The 20,747-nt window shown below is 60.1% G+C and overlaps 1 protein-coding gene across 1 annotated transcript; it reads right to left on the bottom strand.

The window, feature by feature from the left end:
- Positions 1–1,146: 1,146 nt before the first annotated feature.
- Positions 1,147–20,527, bottom strand: LOC307177036 (angiotensin-converting enzyme). Its single transcript, XM_079903721.1, has 25 exons — positions 20,239–20,527; positions 19,457–19,624; positions 18,749–18,842; positions 17,892–18,035; positions 17,281–17,472; positions 16,605–16,702; positions 16,054–16,226; positions 15,487–15,710; positions 14,996–15,140; positions 14,613–14,711; positions 14,235–14,357; positions 13,684–13,895; positions 12,929–13,065; positions 11,910–12,068; positions 11,551–11,638; positions 9,457–9,600; positions 9,111–9,302; positions 7,734–7,831; positions 7,376–7,548; positions 5,329–5,552; positions 4,890–5,034; positions 4,538–4,636; positions 2,207–2,329; positions 1,784–1,971; positions 1,147–1,616 (listed from the first exon to the last, which is right to left on the bottom strand). The coding sequence occupies exons 1-25, from the start codon at positions 20,491–20,493 to the stop codon at positions 1,387–1,389; spliced, it is 3,927 nt and encodes a 1,308-aa protein (XP_079759847.1). The 5' UTR covers positions 20,494–20,527; the 3' UTR covers positions 1,147–1,386.
- Positions 20,528–20,747: the final 220 nt, after the last annotated feature.

Here is a 20,747-nt window from a genome sequence, read left to right as displayed (position 1 = left end):
ATGGCAGCTGGAGACTGGGGGGCTGGGCAAAAGCTGTGGACTAAAGGATGTTGGGGGACAGATACTAGGGGCTGGGCCAAGTCATCAGAAAAACCGAGAAGAGGCTCAAGGCCGAGGGTCTCCACAGAGGCGGCCAGCCTTTGGACAGTTTCTAGGTTTGGCATTTAAATATCTAAAAAAATAGGTCTAGTCATGTTAACTGGAAAAAAGGTTATACAACTGTAAATACAGTGTGACTCCACTTAAAATATGTGCTGAGAAAAAAAGGCTGGAAAGATATACACCAAATGTCAACAGTGCTTATCTCTGTGTTGACATAAAGGGCTTTTATTTTCTTTATACTATTCTGTGTTTTCTAGATTTTCTACAATAAACATGTAGATAAGAGATTTTTAAATGTCTCTCAAAATGATACTCCCTCAAACCCATAATGGCCTTCCAAGGAAGGCTCAGGGTGAGGGCATGTGCTGGGGGGATGGGCAGGGGTGTCCCCTAGCAGTCAGTCCCTGCGTGGGCACCAGCTACTGCCTAGCTGGGGTGACGGGTCCTGACCCCGGGCCCTGTGGGCAATACTCTGGTGGCTCTGTCCACTGTTTCGAGTGGAAATGGAACTGGGGCAGGCAGGCGCCTGAGGTGACGCCGGGGTCAGCTGGCCAGTTCTACAGCCTCAGCATGCAAGGCGCCCTCCCGAGGGAACCAGAGGGCAGCCCGGAGCCTTCCATCTGGGGGACTTAGCCATTTATGGAACAGCTGGGGCAGGGCTCCAGAAGCCCAGAATGTCTGCTTCCTCTTTGCTGCCCAGAGCCCTCCTGAGTTGGTGTCCAGGCCTGGCAGGGGCTGCCTGCCATGGCAGGACAGGGGCCAGCTGCCCCGGCTGAAGGGGAGACTGGGATGGGCGCTGGGGGGTGCTGGGGCCAGAGCTCTGGGTATTTTCCAGCCTCTTCTTGGAGGAGGATGAAGACCCCCGAGAAGTGACCCCTTGACTGTCAGGAGGTGAGAGAGCTTCCCCTGTCCCTGGCTTCCCTGTGAGGGACATGGACACAGATGGGGAGGGCAGGACCTTTAATTGAATTCAGAGAGAGATGGGGAGGGGGTTCCATGTTAGGTGGCCTGGTCCCCAGGGGCCAGGGGGCCAAGGTGGTTCATGGTCCAGAGCACTGGAGGAGGGGGGAGGAGGGGCGGGAGGGGCGGGAGGGGGAGGGGGAGGGAGGGGGAGGGGGGAGGAGGGGCGGGAGGGGGAGGAGGGGCGGGAGGAGGGGCGGGAGGGGGGAGGAGGGCTGGGGTGAGCCTTGAGAGCAGTGGCGGGTTGTCAGCCCATCCCCGGGCCTTCCCGGTCCCTGGGTCTCCCGGTGGCGCATTCCCCGGCAGGCCCGCCCAGCCCTCATCTCAGGAGTGTCTGAGCTCCACCTCGGAGCCAAACTGGGACGCGCTGTGGGGGTGGTGGAGGCTGTGGTGGCGGATGCTGAAGAGCCGGTAGGCGAGGCCCAGGGTGGCCACCAGCAGGGCGACGCCCAGGAAGAGCAGCACCCACTGGCCCACGCGGGCCTGCTGCTCCTCCAGGTTCAGGCCCAGGAAGCTGACACGGCCGGAGCCCGGGAAGGAGGCTTCCGAGCGAGCTGGGAAGGGAGGAAGGAGAGCGGGCGCTGGGCCGGTCCCGGGCCACGGGCTGGCTTCCCACCCGCCCCCGCCCGGAGGTCGGCCTCCCACCTGCCTGAACCTGGGGGGGCCTGGCCCTGCGCAAGCCCCAGGGCGGCCTGGGGCCGAGGGGGGTGGGTGGCGGTACCTGAGTTTGGCATCCAGTTGTACTGCGGCCAGCCCAGCTTCTCCCCGTGCCGCGTGTTCTCGGTCACGAGCCAGTCCAGCAGCGGCTTGAAGTAGGTCATCATGGCAGCGGCCGACATCTTGGGCTGGCCCGTGATGAGCCGCATGGCTTCGGGCCACGGCCGACTGAAGCCCAGCTTCATGGCGTCGCTGGGGGAGCCCCGGGAAGGGGACCGAGTCAGAGGGACAGGCCTCGGGGCTCCCTGCCCGTCTGCCCCAGCCTCGTACGGGTTCTCTCTGTACCCCACCTCCCCGCGCCAGCTTCCCTCGGCCTGAGAGGCCCGCGCAGGGCAGGTCGGGGGCGGGCTGGGGGAGGGGCTCCTCAGGCCCTGGGAAGTAGGTCAGAGGGTGGACAGCAGGCAGGGGGACACCAGAGGAGACTCACGCCAGGCGCTTCCCGGCCTCCTGGGACTGGTAGATGTCGCACTTGTGCAGGGGGCCCTTGTGGCCCGCCGCCTGACACAGCGCCTCGTGGAACTGGAACTGGATGACGAAGCTGACGAAATACCTGCGGGAGGACAGGCGAGGCCTGGGACCAGGGCGGAGGGGCGGTGTCACCGCCCCCGGCCACCACTGCCTCCGCCCCGGCACCTCCCGCCCACGCCCACGCGGCTGCCTGCACTTCTCAGCAGGGCCTACTCTGAGCGCCTCTGGGCGTCCCTCGTGGGCGAGGAGGGGCAGGGGCACTGGCAGAGCCCTTCACGGACGGACGTGGCAGGCTGCTCTGGACGCAGCGAGGTCTCCGTCCCTGGGCTACGTGCATGGAGAGGCCGGGTGTTGCCCAAGGGGTCACCTCTCTGACGAGGCAGGGAGGCCAGCCCGAAGGACCTCCTTTATCCCAAATTTGGCAGCAGGAATTCCCTGCAGAAGTCTGCCGGTGCAGGTGGGGGTCGCCTCTCCGAGCCTGGGGAGGTTGTGAATGTCCTGAACCAGCAGGGCAGGCCTCCCGCTTTGAAGGCTGGGCACAAGCCGTGTGTCACTGACTTTCCTGGCATTTCCTAAAGTGCTTCGCCAAGGCTGCTGGTCAGAATTTGGAGTGCATCCCCTCTGCGCACCCCCGCCTAGAGAATTATCTGTGCTAAGCTCGGAAGCTAACCATCACATGGGCCTGGCTTCTGTGTGAAAGTGAGTGCCAGCTTGGAAGCTCAGAAATCCTTCGGGAAGGCGGGCGGAGGCCCTCCCTGCGGGTCATCCTGGCACACTGGCCGGGTCAGGCCTGTGCTGCGCCCTTGAGTCTCCTTGGCTCCCTGCCCACCTATGCTCTCTGGAGCATCTGAGCAGGCTTTCTCTTTCTTTCTGGACTCGGGGACAGAATTCACCCACCCTATGCTTACTTATTAGGTCTTGACTATGTGCTGACGTTGTGCCAGGTGCTGGGGTGGAGGACTGGGCACAGTGGGCATAAGCCCTCCCTCACTGCCTTCCGGGGAGCAAAGGAGGCAAGGGCTGGGGTGCCCTCTACGTCCTGCCTCACGGGTGGCCTGGGCTACTTGCAGCCCAGGGGCCCCCAGCCCTCTACCCTGAGGTGTCCCCAGATCCCTACCTCTGGGAAGGGCTCCAGATCCTCTAATCACCCTTCCTAGTCCCCAGCAAGTGCTCCCCTGCAGCACATGGAGGGAAAGGGGCTGCGCTGGGTGCATTCACGCTATGGCTGCATGACTCACAACGCGGCTATGTTTCTGTATTCCATTTAAGACAGTGACTTAGGGACTTCCCTGGTGGTGCAGTGGTTAAGAATCCGCCTGCCATTGCAGGGGACATGGGTTTGAGCCCTGGTCTGGGAAGATCCCACATGCCGCGGAGCAACTAAGCCCGTGCGCCACAGCTACTAAGCCTGCGAGCCACAACTACTGAGCCCATGTGCCACAACCACTGAAGCCCGTGCGCCTAGAGGCCATGCTCTGCAGCAAGGGAAGCCACCGCAATGAGAAGCCCGTGTACCGCAACTAGAGAAAGCCCGCGCGCAGCAACAAAAACCCAACCTAACCAAAAATAAATAAATTTTTTAAAAGAGAAAAAAAAAGTCAGTAACTTAATAATGGTGGGTTATGGCCACCAGTTCCCAAACATGCTATGTATTCGACAGTGTGATAAGAAGTTAGCTCTTGCAATGATCCTGTGAAATAGGATTCCACAGCTGAGGAAAATGATGCTTACAGAGACTGAGGAATTTACTCAAGGAAACAGAGTTGTGGAGACGAGATTTGAACCCAGTTCTGTCTGGGCCCCAGCCTATGACCCCATGCCCCTAATAATACAGACTCCCAATCTAGCTGGGTCTCTAATCCTAGTTCTAGTGGATAGAAGGTATTCCAGGTACAACTTAAGTTATATCAGAGGAAATACGTTCAGTATATAGTAAGGGAATCACAATCTTGTAAAAATAAAAAAACAGTGCTCAGGTCATGATCCGGCCGTGGGTCATGGTTAATGTTAACTAACAAAGGTCTTATAAGCATTTGCCAGTTATAGTGAAGTTTTTGTTTTCAGCTGTCAAGAGGGTGCGGGCTCTTGTCACATCACAAGAGTGAAACAACGGCCAGCCTTGGTCACAGGTGAGTGGCCCGGTCACAGGTGAGTGGCCCAGACACAGTGGGCCATGCAGCCGGGTGCCCAGGTCGCCCTGACGGTAGCTGCCGGGGGGCAGCAGCAAGGGCAGCCCGAACGCTGAGCGGAGGCGCTGCCCCTCACGGCACCCTCCTCCCTTTCCTGTTACCTGATATATGGCACGCTTGAAGGAATGTGGAACTTGGCCCCTGGGTCAAAGTCGCCTTGAGACCTGGCCACTGGGGGACAGAGGCCCTGGTACTTCAGCCTGTTGGGGAGGAAGACACATTAGAGGGAGGGTTTGGGAAGAATCAAGCCGGGAGAGTTGGTGTTTTCGATTTGAAGTATGGCGCCTGCACTGGGCGCTCCAGACTCCTGTGTGCTGTGCCTCTGCGCATCACGGCACTTACACACACACACACCCCTAGACGCCACAGACGCAGACGCACCATGTGCACACGGATACAGGTGCAAACACCCCGGCACGGAGGCCCCCCCAGCCCACAGCAGCATTCCAGAACCTGAGGCTCCACCACTCCTGGTTGTAGTTCTCCTTGGTGATGCTTCCGTCAAACACCCTCCAGCGCCACTGGTCCACAAGATAGCTGAAGGGAACAAAGGCGATCTTGTCGAGCGCCATCTTCATCAGAAAGTTGATGTCCTCCTCTGCCAAGGGAAGGGGGCCCTGGCATCAGATCCAGGCCTGCCTCCTAGCAGTGGGGCTGTGATGGGCGCGATGGGGGGAGCGGGCGGGGCGAGCTGTACCTCTCTGGGTCCTGCGACCTGCCTCTTGGGATGGTATGGGTTTCATCCTCCCACTCTCCCTGCTGGTTGCCCCTCTTGTTCCCCACTGTTCTGTCCCAGCTCTGCCTGTGGGCTATGAAGTCTCCTCTCTCCGCCTCCCAGGCTTGCCCCTTCTTGGCCCCTCTGCCCACTAGGATCTCCCCGTTCCTCTCTCACCATAGCTGCCGTCCCCACTGCTCAGCAGGTTGATCTTGTGCAGGTGCTTGGGGGTAGACACTGAGAGGGCCAGCACATCCCCAATGGCCTCGTGAAAACCAGGGTTGGCACCCTCCCGGAAGGTCACCGGCAAGTCCTTGTACTGCATGAAATACTGTATGTGGCCCATTTCATGGTGGGCCACCACCAGGTCCTCCATGTTCACAGTGGTGCACTGCTTGATCCTGGGAACACGGGGGTGGGGAGACGGTGTGGAAGGGGGCAGTGAGGATCCCTGGGGCAAAGGGACCTTCTGTCCTTACTGGATGCAGAGCGTACCCACAGGACTGCTTTATGCAAGGAACACAGCATTATGGGAAGGAAAGCCGAAAGGGGAAATAGAGGGAATCTGGGGGTTAGAAGCCCCGAACGTCTGGTCCTCCAGACTATTCCTCTGCCCCCAACTTCCCTGAACAACTGACTCCAGCCCACACAGCCGTGTGGCTTCCTAACTGTACGAAGTATGTGCTCTAGAGGCATGGGGACCCTCGGTCACGGTCCGTGTAGGGCTTGGGTCATGTGAGTCATGTGGTTCCTCATTACGTGCTTTGTCTCTCCCAAGACTTAGGCTTCCTGAAGGAAACAACAGCGTCTGAGCTCTTCTGCATCCCTTGTGCCCAATGCCAGCAAGGATATTCATCCCAGGATTTCTCAGGGCCAGGACTAGAGGGACATCTGCTGAGCAGTCCAAGCCAGAGGCTGCATCACTTTCCATCTTCTGTGAGCCAAAGCAATTCTCCCTTGGATCTAACCAGAGCTCTTCAGCTCAGTTGACCCCCTTTGTCTGTCATTCTAGGGAAAGAGCTGCCCAGCACCCTGGTGACAATGAGGTTGGGAGCTGTCCACCTTCTGCTATGACTCCCCATACAAGGAAGATCCCCAAAGAGCCCTCACCCCCTTGATTCTGTCTGCGCCCAGCCCTACAGCTCTGGTCCTTGTGCCTTTGAAGGAAGGACCCAAGGCCAGGTGAGCCAGTGAAACTGGCTGCTTTGTCCCAGGATCTCTGTGCCCACTCTTCTCATAAGAGACACTTCATCAGACACTTCTCCCGAGAGGTGGAATCTTCTTTACCTTCTCTTGAAACTGGGTTGGCCTTGTGACTTGCTTTAGCCAATGAAATGTGGTAGAAGTGACCTGTCCCAATTTTAGACTTAGTCTTTAAGAGATCTGGCTACTTCTACTTTTGCTCTGGGGATGCCAGCCTCCAGGTAAAAAATAAAAAATCTGACCACCTAAGGCTGCCATACTGTGAGGAAGTCCAAGCTTTCCTGGAGAGAGATGTCCCACCAAACCCCAGCTGCTCCAGCCATGCCAGCCCAGGTGCCCAGCACGTGAGTGAAGGAGCCCAACGTGAACGTCCCTGCCCCAGCACGTGCCACACAGAGAAAAACTGAGGAACCGAACAGACAGCCGGAAGCACAGCCCCAGATAGACGGCCCCACTGAGCCACGCCAGCCCTCTCTAGCCCTGCGGAGCTCTCCACCACTGCAGAGCAGGACAAGCCATTTCCACTGTGCCTGAATTCTTGGCCCATAAAATCATGAGCGTAAGCAAATGGTTGTTTTACACCACTAGGTTTTGGGCTGGTTTGTTATGCAGCAGTAGGTAACTGAAACACTGTCCTCCAATGAAGACAGCTTCTGAGCCCATCAGTGGTGAGAGTGGATCTGTGCAAAGCCCCCACGTCCCCATGTGCCTCCGTGTTAAGGCACAGGCACTCAGGGAGAGGGCCAGCTGTACACAGGGGCCGCCTGAGAGGGAGGGAAGGCTGGCAGCTCACGTGGGGCTCACCCCCAGGACTGGGACCTTGAACGCTGGGCTGACAGAGCTGGTCAGCACTCGAGGAGACCCTGCCACAAGCCAGTGGCTAAGCTGCGGCCAGACCCAACTCTCTTAACCCTCCGTCCCCTGTTCTGGCTGAGGAGACAGCAGCGGAGCCTGTACTTGACTCGTCTCCTTGTCCTCTGGGCTCAGGACCAGGTCCCCCTGGCCTGTAGCCCAGACATACCTGAAGTCCTTGCCGTTGAAGAAGTCCCAGGCGGAGGCGTGGCACACCACCTCCCGCCCATCGGTCGGCTTCTCCAGCATAGACTTGCTCCAGAACTCGGGGGGCACGGGCAGCAGCCCCAGGGAGGTGAAGAAACTGTCTGCTTCCTTAAACATCCTTTGGGGTGTCCAGCCCTGCAAGCAGAGGGAGCTCTGCCGAAGCTGGGGATTGTGGGGATGGACTGTGTGCCGCAGTGGGAGGGCCCTGGGAGAGGGCCAAGCTGGGAGTCTTGAATCAGAGGGCCCTCTCCCACCTGGGCAGGGTCCCCCTCCCCTGTGCCCTGGAGGAGCAGGGGTGCAAGGAGGGGGTCGGTGCGGACCTGCTTTATCATGGCCTCTGTGGCATCCATCCTGGGGGCTGAAGGGAAGGGTACTACCAAGTCATAGATGTTGGACCAGCTCTGTGCCCACATGTTCCCTGGAGGCGGGTAGAGGAAGAGATGGCGGAGAGACGAGAGACAGGTGTTAGATCTTAGGCTCAGCACCGTCATGCAGGGGGAGGGAACACTGATCATAATCTGACCAGCCACTGCTCTGTCCCCTCCCTGTCGCCTGAGGTCAGTTTACAGGTCAGCTGGCAAGAACCACCCTCCTTTTGGAGAGGCTGATGCCTCTGCATTCACCACAAGAGTGGAGATAAGGAAGCTATTCAGAATGAGTGGAAAGGTGCAGAAATACATTTGGAGAGGCTCTGACAGCCAAAGGGGACTAAGCTTGAGCTGACATCAAGTGGAGCCTACAGTGCAAACCAGTGAGAGTCAGAGTGAGTGAGAAGCGAGAATGGGAGGGGGGAGCGAGCCTGGGCCTGGCTGCTCTGCTCGTCTTGGGGGCTCAGCTCTAAGCCCCAGCTCCCAGGGCCAGCCGGGCACCTGTGTTCCCTCCCGGGGTCTGTGTTTCTCCGCCATGGAGCTGATATTCTCTGGTCTCACAACAGAGGGACCAAAAATGGCTGGTCTCTTGGGCTGCAAAGACCCTCTAGGCTGAGCAGAGCTAGACCCAAAGCTGGGCGGGGGGTGGTCTCCCTCTGATTTGTCAATGGTCCATGGCCCCGCCTGGCCTCTCTGTTCACAGTAAGAAGCACCCAGAAACGTGTTCCCGATGGCCCGACAGAGACAGGAACCCAGTAGCCTCTACTTTGCCGCAGTCCCCACCATCCCTTATTGTCCTCCACTGCCTGCTTCAAGTGTTCAGGGCATCTGAGTTTACAACCCCTGGAGAATGAGGCGCCCAAAGTTGAGGAGGATCTACACTCTCACAGCTCCCTTTGCCTGAATGTCATGTCTGCCTTTCTCTCCGCACGACTACTTTCTCCATCTGTCAGAACCTCTCATCTTTCAGGGCTCTGCTCACATGCCACCTCCTGGGGAGGCCTTCTCAGCTCCCACTCACGGCCCCCTCCTCTCCCTCATGCTGCCTGGAGCTGCGACGGGTGATGTGGTCTCCCCACGACAGGCCTATGAACTCCGCCCACTGCCCCATCCCTGATGACCTGTGTAACGTGGATCTGTAGCAAACGTGGCACCAAATGCAGGGAGGGGGCTCTTCTCCCCACCCCCAGCCCCGACCCCACTCCAGCCCTGGCAACATTCCCCAGCCTCAGGTGTCATCTGCAGACCCTTCCCAGTCTGCCCTCTGCCCTCTGGCCAGCCCTGGGCTGCCCCCTCCCTCATACTGTTGACTGTCTCACTTGCCCTCACCCAGCAGGTGGGCTGGGATGGGGCCCTCCAGGTTGATGAGCTCGGACCCGTAGAAGCGATGCAGGGCCCGGCGCACGTAGGCGTGCAGGTTCAGGTAGAGCGGCTGCAGCTCCTGGAAGAGGTGCTCCAGCTCGTACTCCAGGAATGGCATCTCGTACATAGATCTCCAGGAGTCCCCTCCGTCCTTGTAGCCTGCAGAGGGGACACAGCCAGGCTCTCAACACCTGACCAACCCCTGAGCGCCCTGCCTCCTCCCCCCTCACCTCTTGGGTTTCAGAGGACCTTTCTGAGGGCCTCGCTGGGGGCTGGGACCCGACAGCCAGTGACACTGGCAGAGAGGACTCACCATTGAGCCTGGCAGCCTTGTTGCTGAGCTCCACATATTGGGGGAAATATGGGAGGATGGATCTCCCCACCTTGTCTCGCCAGCCCTTCCATGCCCACAGCAGTTCTTCATAGTTCCGGGATGTGGCCATCAGATGTGTCAGATCTAGGTGGGAGGGATTGGATGGCTTTAAGCCTCCAGCTCTTGGCTCACCTCCCACCTCCTTCAGAGGTGGAATAAAACTGGAAAGGGACTGTACAGGCAGCAAGTCGAGGGAACTTGGAGACAGGCTGGTGCCCTTTCCATGGGGCTTACAGGGCGCCAGGCCCGGGGCTCAGCGCTTCCCGTACACAATCTCAGGCAACTGCAGGGCTGCAACAGCCCTGTGAGGGATGCCCTTGACCCTCTTTCCACGCAAGCGGTTTGGTGACACGGCTGCGTTCCCCAGCCAGCAAGTGGCTGAGCTGGGGCACAAAGGGCCCAGACCCCAGAGCCGCTGCTCCCAACTCGTTCCCTGCCCACCACCTCCCTGGGAGAAATGGCTTGGAGGTCAAAAGACCCGAGTTCTTGTTCGGTTTCCTCCTGACCTCGAAATCACCTTGGGTGAATCACGGGACCCCTCCTTCCCTGACTATGAAATGGGGATTATGCCGGCCCAGGGGCAGGACGCCCCTGGGCAGGGACAGTGCCTCCTTCATCCCCACGTCCCCACAGGGCCCAGGGCATCTTTCCCACATTGTGACTGGACTGATTAATAAAAGAACAGCTGTGAAGGCAAAGTACAGAGATCCATTCAAGCATCATCAGGGAGCCAGAAATCTTGCGTTTGTGTCCTGTCAAAGCCGTGACTATACGAGTGGCCTCCTGGCTTAGGGATTACACGGAGCTCACATCTACCTCACAGAGCTGGGATGAGGATGGTGTGAGCTCACGTGTCGGTTCTGAAGGTGGCTCCCCTTCCTGCCCGGCCTGGCCTGAGACGGAGGCCTGAGGGCATCCACACCTCATGGACTTGTGCTCTATCCTGAAACATGCTATGCGCTACCTACTCTTCACAGAAAAAGTACATTCAAGTTAATTTTATTGGGGGAAAAAACATATCTTGAGAATTTTGTCCTCTGCTGATGTGAGTGTTCTGTTTTTGTGGGTGCTTCTTATTTTTACTACTGGCAGTGACCTGATGGCCCAGCCCTGGATTAAGGGGCTGACCGATGGGGGGTGAAGGCCATACTCCCTTTAATGCTCTTCTCCATAAATGCACACAAATGCACATCCCCTTCCCCCCACTTTGCGTGCCTACCCACATACACAACCCTCAGGCCAAACCCTGTCCCAGGAAAACTGTTTCTCTCTCCTGTTTATTTTCCATTTCCCCTTCTGTTTGTCATTGTTCTAATGTGGGAGCTGGGCGGAGGGCCAGGAAGAGACTGCTTCTGGGTGGAGACTCCTCAGGAAAAATGTTTATGCCTCTGGCTCCTCGACCCTGGGAAGCACGGGTCAGAGAGGGAAGGGAGTGTATCTGTGCGCAGGTACTGGGGTGTCGGGGCTGAGCTCCTTCAAAGAGGAGAAGGTAAGAAGGACCAGCCAGTCTCCTGCGAGAGAAACAGGACAGGCCAGAGCTGGCCCACTCCTTCCAGTGACGAGTGGCGGCAGAGGGAGTGAAGTGGGAATGGCGTGGACGTGGCTTCTGCTGGCTGAGGCTTCAACTTCTGGGTGGAGGAGGGGGCCAGGGAAGGGCCAGGGAAGATGGGGAAGGTGGATCGGATCAAGGAAAGAGCGCAGAGGGGAGATGCCTAGAGTTACTCTCCCTACTGGGGAGTCCAAGCCCCTGAGAGATGAATTTGAGATACACCTGCTCTGAAGGGCGGAGTGGAGGGAGGAACAGAGGGGACCCAGCGGGAGCGGACGGGCGGAGCCAAGGGCAGGGCAGGGGACCAGGGCAGCGATGAAGGAGGTGTCGGTTCTAAGCAGGGGCAGAGGAGCACCACCGGTGGGAGACAGGGAAGTGAGTCTCCCGGGCGCGCGGACCCCGTGAGTCAGACGTGAACTCCGCCCTTTCACGGCCAGCACCCCTGACCTCCCCAGGCCTCCCTCTCGCTCCCCACGTGTGCTCACCAGGCTCGAGCTGCAGACAAGTGCCGTTGCTATGGCACACAGAGGCCACGCTGTAAGTGGTCTCCATGTCCAGCAGGATCTGGTTGTACTGCAGGGGGAAGGAGAGGGGCGGCCAGCTTGAGCCCTGGGCTCCCTGCTCCGCCCCCGGCACCATCGTGGACCGGGGCTCTGCAGCTGAGGCGGGTGCTCCCAGAGCTCTGCCTTCTCAGTAAGTTTGTAGGTGTGTGTTGACGTGCCAGATGTCACGACACGGCAAATCGAGGAAGGGGAAGCAGCATGAAGGCCAGACGCTGTCCCCCGAGCTAGGACCCTCCCCTGACCCTGGATCCTCCGCCCCATGCGCCCCACGAGGCACACACCTGCTCCAGCTCCCTGACAGGCAGCGCCGCCCGCTCTAGATCCTGAATCTTCTTTATCATCCGCTTCATGGTGGCGTTCTGGAAGTTGGTCACGTCAAACTTCCTGGCCCAGGTGCCGTACTTGACAGTGTGGTTTGCCATCTGTACGTTCTTCTCCAGCTGAAGGCACGGGGGAACCGTATCATGAGGCCCAGGAGCTCTAGAAAGGCCTCCTGGGAGGAGGCGCCTTGAGGGGAGCCAAAGGGACTGAGGGTGTCAGGGTGGGGCCGGTTTCACCAAGTGGCTGCCTTTGCCTATGAAGACCCTCTTCGACCCGGACTGTCTATAACATCCTGTGTGCAGTACCTGCCCCTCAACAGATGGCCATTTCGAGCAAGACATCTGATGGCAGCGGCAGAGAAGGAAACCCCACCCCGTGTCCTAAAGGCTGTTAGGATAGATGCAGCCTGGTGTCTGCTCTGTGGCCTCTCTGAGCCTCAGGGTCCCAGCTGTAAAATGCGAATAAGGTCACTGGTTTTGCAAGGCTGTTGAGGAATCAATGAGGCAACAGATGTCCAGTGCCAAGGAAAAGTGGCCGGCACACAGTGGGTCTTCAAGAAATGTTAGTCCTCTGCGGCTCACCTTGGTTAGTCAGCGCTCAGCCACACAGGCGGGGAGGGGGGTTGGAGGGGACGCACAGCCCTCTCAATGGTGGCAAACGGGAGCGTTCAATCTTTTTAAAAACTGACTTTAGCATCACTTATCTACAAATTATTCCGTTACCAACAACGGGTTGGTTGTGAATGATAAGGCAACTTGTTTAGGCACTGGGTGTGTGCCTGAAATTGGACGCTTTTCAATATGCCATTGGGATTCTTCACAAATTCTGACAGCCTGTTCCCACTGAGGTGACGTCGGGGGCGGAAGGGCGGCCTGCAGTGCCTTGGGTTTCAGAGGGTGGCCCCCGGGGGAGGAGCAGACGTGTGCTGAGTCTGTGCGCGAGCTCTGGTGGGGGGAAGGGGGCGTGCAGGGGCCCCTACCAGTATCTTGCTGCCCTCCTTGGTGATGTTGGTATTATAATCCCAGCTGGCCTCGGCATACTCGTTCCACACCACCCGGGATCTCCGGTCATATTCCTCCACAAACCTGCTGGCCTCAGCCTCGTCGGACACCAGGTCTGTGGGACAGAGCAGAGAGACACAGACAGGACTCCCCCTGCCCTTCCACTGCTGCCCCGGCCTCCCCGCCCCGGCCCCCAGCTGGTCCCACTTGGGCTCTGGGTTTTCGGGCTGCTGGTTGTCGAGTGGCGGGTAGTCGTCTGGCTGCTGGCTGTTCCCTGGCTGACTGACACCTGGCCGGTGGTCCCCTGGCCAGGGGCCAGCAGGGGGCGCCCACAGCAGAGCAGGAGGAGGAGGAGGAGGCGGGACAGTCCCGGAGCAGCCCAACCTTGGCCCATGGCAGCAGGAGAGCAGAGTCCTGCAGCCCCTCCCCCTGGCCTATAAGAGCGGAGCCTGCAGTGTGACGTCAGCGTGACCTCATAGAGCAGTGTGCCTGCCAGCCAACCCCCGGCCGGGGCCTCAGATCTGGGCCTGCCCTCCCCAGGATGCTGGGAAAGATGTGCCCGCCCCACCCCAGGGCCCTGCCAACCAGCTCAGGGGGCTGCCTGGCCCTGCAGGCAGGGCGCCAGGGCCCGGCTGGGAGAAGCTGATGGGGAACCATGAACCGGGGGCCTGGTCCCGAGCCTGGAACTGAGAACCTGCGGTAGCGCCCCGCCCCAGGCTCCCTCGGGCCTTACCAATGCCCTCTGGGTAATTGTCGGGCATCGGTGGGCGCCACTGATATTCTGGCCAGCCCAGGACCTCGCCATTCTGCCGGTTCTGCTCTTGTAGCCACTGTGTGACCGGCTGGAAGTAGTTGAGCAGCGGCTGAGCGTCCAGGGAATCTGAGCCGACCATGTCCTTCAGCACCTCCTGCCAGGGCCGTGAGGAGCCTGCCTGCAGCAGTGCCCTGTCAGGCAGAGCGGGCACAGTGGGCACAGGGCTCTCGGGCCAGGGGCCACTACCGCTGCCCTGGCCCACCTGCCCCATCTCCGGCCACTTCTGCCCCCACTGGATGGCAAGAACAGCAGCATTAAGACCCAGGGCCTAGGAGCTCTGTGAAGGGGGGAACGTATGTTTTGCCCCATGCCAGCCAAGAGGCCCACTCAATAAACATTCGACGAGAGAAAGAAAGGGAGGGGGAGGGGAGAAAGGCCCCCTCCACTGGTCTGGTGGTGGTGCCCTCACTGGCATGCCCTTCACTGGTCGCTCCCCTCACTTCCCACTGCCCTCCCTGTGCCCCACACACCGGAGCTTGGCCCCCGCCTGGGTGGACTGGTAGATGTCGCACTGGTGCAGCGGGCCCTGGTGGCCCGCCTCCTTGCACAGGGCTTGATGGAGCTGGAACTGCAGGACAAAACTCACGAAGTACCTGCAGGCACAGGGTGGGCATGAGGGGGATGGTGGAGGCCCCTCGCCCAGGTCCCAGCCAGCTTCCGCTGGGCAGAGGCCAGACCAGGGGCTGCCTGGGGGAGAAGGGAGAACCGAGCTTGGCTCAGGAGAGAGGCCCCCTCAAATTCCAGGCCGTTGAGGGGTCCAGAAGGGTGTGGGAACAAGCCCTGGGAATGGGGGTCCCAGAGTAGGGGGAAGGGGGCTAAAGGTGTGCTGGAAGTGGGGGCAATAGTACCTGATGTATGGTGTCACATTTGGGACATGAAACTTGGCTCCAGCGTCAAAGTGGGTTTCGTTTCGGACAACTGGAGGACAGATCCCCTGATACTTGGTTCTGGAAGAGGATGTGGTTAAATTGTCTTAGGACCCAAGGGTTGTACACAGGCTGATTTTACCTTTGCAGAAAAGTCTGCTAAGCAGACATTCCCACGGGCCATACCTTCCCCATCCTGGCGAACCAGGAGAGACTGCCTGACGGAGGAAGTTTTAGGCAGGAAAGAATGCCTTGCGGAAGAGGATGGAGGCATCATTAGAGAGGAGGGAGGCAGGAGGCAGGTTGCCCGGGAGCGGGGGGAGGGCCGTTTGGGATTAGGCCCTTCCCGGTCCTGCTTTGCTCACCGAAGATACCACCAGTCATAGTTGTAGAGGGAAGGGGGGGTACGCCCACTAAAGACCCCCCAACGCCACTGGTCCACCAAGTAGCCAAAGGGCAGGAACGCAATTTTTTCCAGTGCCATCTTTAACAAGTAATTGATGTCGCTTTCTGTGGGGAGATGAAAAGAGAGAGGTCAGAGGGAGAGGGGAGTCCAGCTGGGACAGGGTGGGCCTGGGGAGAAGCCAGCAGGAGGTGAGGCTGGGCAGACGCATAGAAGGGAGCGCCAGGCTTTGGGACCTTGGGGCCCCGCTTGGAAGAGGGAGCTTGGGCAGTGGAGTTGGGACTCAGGGTGGGCTGTGAGGGTCTGGGTGGATCCCCAAACCTGCCTGACATGGGGCAGTGAGGCAGAAACAAGAAGGGCAGAGGGGAGTGGGGACAAGTGCGGGCCTGCTGTGGGATCCAGCGGGGTCTGGGGGGGGCGGCTGCACTGGGCTCTCTCCACCCACCCCCATACCCTTGTCGTTGGTGACATGGTCCAGCAGGCCAATTTTGTGCAGATGTGCAGGAGTGGAGACGGAGAGTGCCATCACATCCCCGATGGCCTCATGGAAGCCGGGGTTGGCGCCTTGGCGCAGGGAGACGTGTTGGTCCTTGTACTGCAGGTAGTACTGCACGTGGCCCATCTCGTGGTGCACCGTGGACAGCTGGTCCATAGTGACCTGCGTGCACTGCTTGATCCTGGGGTGGGGAGAGGGCGTGGGTGAGGGTGAAGGATGGGTGGGGCAGGAACCAGAGAACAGTGGGGCTGGCGCCTGAGGGAAAGGAGCCAGGTGGGCACTGCCCCGGGGCTCGAAGGAGCGGGCGGAAACAGGCAAACACTTTCCCCTGCCCCAGCCCACACTCTGGCCTTTTCCCTCCGTTCCAAGGTACAGAGCTGACTGCCTGTCAAAGCTGCCCAGGGAAGGGACCCCGCCCCCAGCCAGTGCTGGGGCTGGGTTAGAGGCGGGCCTGGGAACTGGCTTCTCCGTGCCCAGGCTGCCTGCCCTGTGGGAGCCCCAGAACCCTCCTCCCGAATCGAGACCTGAAGTCTTTCCTGTTGTAGAAATCCCAGGCGGAGGCGTGGCACACCACCTCACGCCCGTCGCTTGGTTTCTCCAGCATGGACTCTGCCCAGAACTCAGGAGGCATGGGCAAGAGCCCTAGGGAGGTGAAGAACTCCTCTGCCACCCGGAACATGTGTGTAGCGTTCCATCCCTGGTAGGGGTGTTCGCACGGGTCAGGGGCCAGCCGCTGGAGCCCGCCATGGCTGCCCCAGGGGCACGTCTGTGGTCCCCCACCCAGCTCAGCTCCCTGCTCATGAAAAGCACCTCTGCTCTGGGGCCTCCCTTCCCAGATGTCCGGCCCCTGCTGGCTAGAGTGGATGGACCGATGCTCACAGCCCCCACTCCCGAGGGGCCCCGGAGGAGGGATTGGCAGCTCAGCGAGGACGAGGACACAGACCCCAGCTCATGGCTTGGACACACACTCCAGGCTGCTGCTCTGTAGAAAGGGAGGGACTGAGGTCCCTTCCCGTCCCTCTCCTCATGTCTGGTTCACTCCTGTGGCCCCCACCTGGCCTGACTCCGAGCTTACCTTCTGCACCATAGTACTGGTAACGTCAAGATTGGGCTTGTCAGAGAAAGGCACCACCATGTCGTAGATTTTGTCCCAGCTCTGGGCCCACATGTCCCCTAGACAGAGGAGGGGAGCCAGACAGCTTGGCTCCCAGTCCAGCCAGTGCCTGCTTCCCCATGTGTGTCACTGAACGGCACCCTGGGCGCCTGGTGTCTGGACCCAGGGTGCTGCAGGGCCACTGCCCTCTCAGCTGGCTCACACATCAGTCCCACCCACACCCCCGAGTGCTCCACGTTCCCTGGGGCTGGCAGAGGCCAAGTGTGAGCCCAGGTGATGCTGCTGGGTCCTTTCTGACGGTGCCAGGGTCCCTGCCTCCCAACCCTGACGCAGGGCCACAGGGCTGGCTTCCTGGGGCATAAACTAGGCTTATTTCTCCTCCTCCACTGGACCTGGAGCTAAAGCCTCCAGTGTGACTCCTGGCTCTGCCTTTTAATAGTTTTCTGCCCTCTGCCAAGTCACTCGCGCACCCTAAGCCTCAGTGTCCCCGTGTGAAAAGTAGGAACAGTAGTGACCATGAGGAGGGTCACCTGCTTTATGGGCTCATGTGCAGGGGATCGAGCAGTGCGGGGCTCTGAAATGTGACACACGATGAGGAGGACCCTGGACATGTGTGGTGGCAAGGCCAGGTCCTTACCCAGCAGGTGAGCAGGGATGGGTCCCCTGAGGTTGATGAATCTGTCCCCGTATCGGCGGTGCAGTGCGCGGCGGACGTAGGCGTGGAGGTTCAGGTACAGGGGCTCTAACTGATGGTACAGGTGCTCCAGATCCTCCGTGAAGGTGGGGGAGTCGTACCAGGAGCGCCAGTAGGCCCCCGTGTCTGAGAAGCCTAGCCGGAGGGTGGCGTTGGGGTGCAGCTCAGGCCCCAGGCTCTGGCCCCTCCGCCTCCCAGCTACCACCTGGCCGTTCTCCCGGCTCAGGGCCAGTGTATCTGCCTGCTAGCTGGAAGGGAGAGCTTGGGGGTTGCTGCTCTACAATCTTCTAACTACGGGTTGCTCCAACTCCAGCTAAACAGATCCTAGAGAGCAGGAGAGGCAAGGTTGAGCCCTAGGGCTGGGAGGAGTGCCAGGAGCGCAGCATGAGGGCGATGGGGCTAATGCCCATGCCACCATCCACTATCTGTGTGACCTTGGACCAGTGTATGGAGTCACTGTAATAGCCGCTCTGCTTGCCTCAGGGGGCGGGGCTCAGTGGAGAGAGAAGATGAGAGGGAAACGCCCACAAAAGGGACAGGGTGGCCATGCTCACCATCCTGCTTGTAGGCCGCGTTGCTGAGGGCAGTGAACTTCTGGTACAGGGGTTTCAGCGGGATGCCCACAGCGTTGTGCCAGCCCTCCCAGGCATAGAGTAGCAGGGCATAGCTTCGCGACGCAGCCAGGATGTTGGTGAGCTCTGAGACACAGGTGAGCAGGGTCAGTTTGGAGACTTCTGCGTTGAAGTCAGCAGTAGCCTTCACCAGAGCTCCCACACCGGTCCTCACCATCTCCACCTACTTCCTCAGCATCATGATACCCTCAAAGTCAAGGGCAACCTACAAGCTGGACAGGATGGCACTGGGAGCTATACAAAGTAAGGAGCCAGGCAGGGTCCTGGTTCCCAGGAAATGATTATTCTAAGGTGGCTGACACCAAGAGGACACCCACAACTTGAAACATAGGCAGACCCTTCATGGCTCCTTGGACGGAGTGGCTGACCTCAAGGCTGCCTGGTAGGTGGCGGGGCGGGGGAGCTGTGGGGGGAGAGGAGGAGGTTTGCAAGGGAAGCCATGAGGGGTCTAAGGCCTGTGGAGCACTCTTGTGGGGAATGAGAGGACCCATGAAAGGGAAAACCAGGCAGCCAGGAGGAAAGCCGGTTGTGATGAGAGAGGAAAAAGCACACAGGCATGTGGGGGTGGAGCGGGGGCTGGAGGCTGGAGATTCCAGAAATCAGTTTGCCTGGAGGAGCAGGGGTCTGGGGGCATCTGACAGTCCAGTCCCAATTGGAGGTTAATGCCTTTGAGTTTACCCACTCTCTCTGCAAAAACACGTCATCCTCCTGAGTGCAGCAGGCCAATGGGGAAGGGTAGGAAGCCCCCGAAGACAGAGAGAGTAGACACAGGGCAGTACCTGGGTCCAGGGACCAGCAGGTGGCAGTCTTGTTGGGGAAGCAGACCTTGGCCGTGGAGTAAATCCTGGACATGTTGCTTAGCAGAGAGTTGTACTGGGGAGTTAGAGTTGAGAAAATGTTAGCGATGAACAGCCCTTGGAGGTAATCTGGCGCCCTCTACTCTTTCCGCTGGGAGGAAAAGGGGAGATGCCTGGAGAGGGGGACGTGGCTAGGGCAAGGCCACGCTGTGGCACCCAGAGCACAGCTGAGCATGAATGCACGGATTCCCCTTCCAGTGGAGCAGCCTGGGAAACTAGTGTCCTGAGAATTAGGGATCAGGGTTCAATTCTGAGCCCAGCCACCACCTTGAGCGAGGGCAAACCCCTCTCATTCTCTGACCTTGATGCCTTCTCAGCCCTTCCCAATCTTTCTGAGGAAGCCCATAAACCAAACCACCTATGGAGAAAGTTTGAAAACCCCTGTTTCATCCTTTTCTCTTTATTTGAATTTTGCTTTCTGCTCCATAATACTTGCTTTGATAGAAATGAACTTCTCTCACTCCAGCTCCAAGGAAGATCAGTACTTCAGGAATCCGTTCTGTGTTTGCGGGGCTTCCCCTACAGTCGGGGCCGGTAGAGATCCCAGGGTCCCTCCCTGCCAGGCCCCACCCCTCCGGGGCAATGGGGGCACCCAGGCCACTTCTGCATCCACCGCTCCACCAGGCCCACCTGCTGCCGCTCCTCCAGGGGCAGGTTGGCAGGGCCCAGGGTGCGCACGGCACTGATGATGCGTCGCAGCGTGGGGTCGGTGAAGTGCTGCCAGATTGGGTCGAACAGAGCCTTGGCCTTCTGGCCCCAGACCTCTGAAAACTCCTGGCTGATTAGGGCTGCCTCCTCCTGTGGGTACCAGGAGGGCACGAGAGGGTAAATAGGGGAAGCCGTGGCGCGGGGGAGGGGAGGAAGGCCAAGGGCTTCAGGAGACTGGGGCTTGTGGGAGCACGGCTCCCTCCTCCTGGGCCCTCGGGGTGAAGAACTGGGGGAGTCTGCCTCAGGGAGGCGGTGGAGCAGAAACTGGGGCCAGGAGAGGCGGGGGAAGAGTGTGAACTGTGGTGAGCGATGACAGGCACAGTGAGAGAGGGGTACGTTGCAGTCGGAGAGGATGAGAACCCAGAGCAGAGCGGGCACCCTCAGCGAAGACTGCCGCTGGCCCAGCCCGTCGTCAACCCCAGGCGCTGCCACCTGGGGGGACTCGGGGTCAGAGGGGCCAGCCTCATCCATTCGGTTCCTTACTGGGCATGTGCCCAGCACCGTGCTAGGAAACCGACCGCCTGTCTTGCTGGGACGGCGTTGGGGTTGGGGGTTAGCGGGGAGGCCGGCTGGCCCAGCCCGGTCCCCACCGCTCAGGGGCCGGGGGCGCACGCGGGGCGATGACTCCCCGCCCCCCAGCGCCCGTCCGCCCGCCTGTGATTGGGCGCCCGGGCCCCGCCCCCGCCCCGGGCCCGCGCGCCCACCTGGCGCCGCGCGTTTTCCTCGGTGATGTTGGTGTCGTGCGCCCAGCTGGCGGCCGTGCTGTGGAACAGCACCTGCTCGGCGCTCGAATTGAAGCTCTTTGCGAAGACCTGCGCACCGGCCTCGTCGGCGGAAAAGTTCCCCGGCTGCAACGCGGGGTCGAGCGCCAGGACCACAGGCAGCGGTGGTGGCAGCAGCAGCAGCAGCAACGACAGCAGCGGCGGCCGCGGCCACCGGCGGCCCGACGCGGCCCCCATGGCGCGGTGCGCGGTGCAGCCCCTTCTCCCGCGCCGCGCCCGCCCCGCGGGTTATAAAACCCGACAGCCGCCGCCGCCTTCCGACACACCCTCACCTCCCCGCCCCGCCGCGCTTCCTCCTCGGCTCCAAAGTCCCCCGGCCGCTACGCGGGCCTAACGGAGCGGGGCGGGGACCGAGGCTTCCTGGCCCGCCCCAGGCAAGGGCGCCAGCCCGAGGCGGCCCCCTGCGAGATGCAGCCCGGGGGTGGCGGATG

This window comes from Stenella coeruleoalba, assembly GCF_951394435.1.
Source record: "Stenella coeruleoalba genome assembly, chromosome: 19".
Taxonomy (NCBI): Eukaryota; Metazoa; Chordata; class Mammalia; order Artiodactyla; family Delphinidae; genus Stenella; species Stenella coeruleoalba.
The sequence above is the reverse complement of the archived record's forward strand: the minus strand, read 5'-3'. Positions and strand labels throughout refer to the sequence as shown.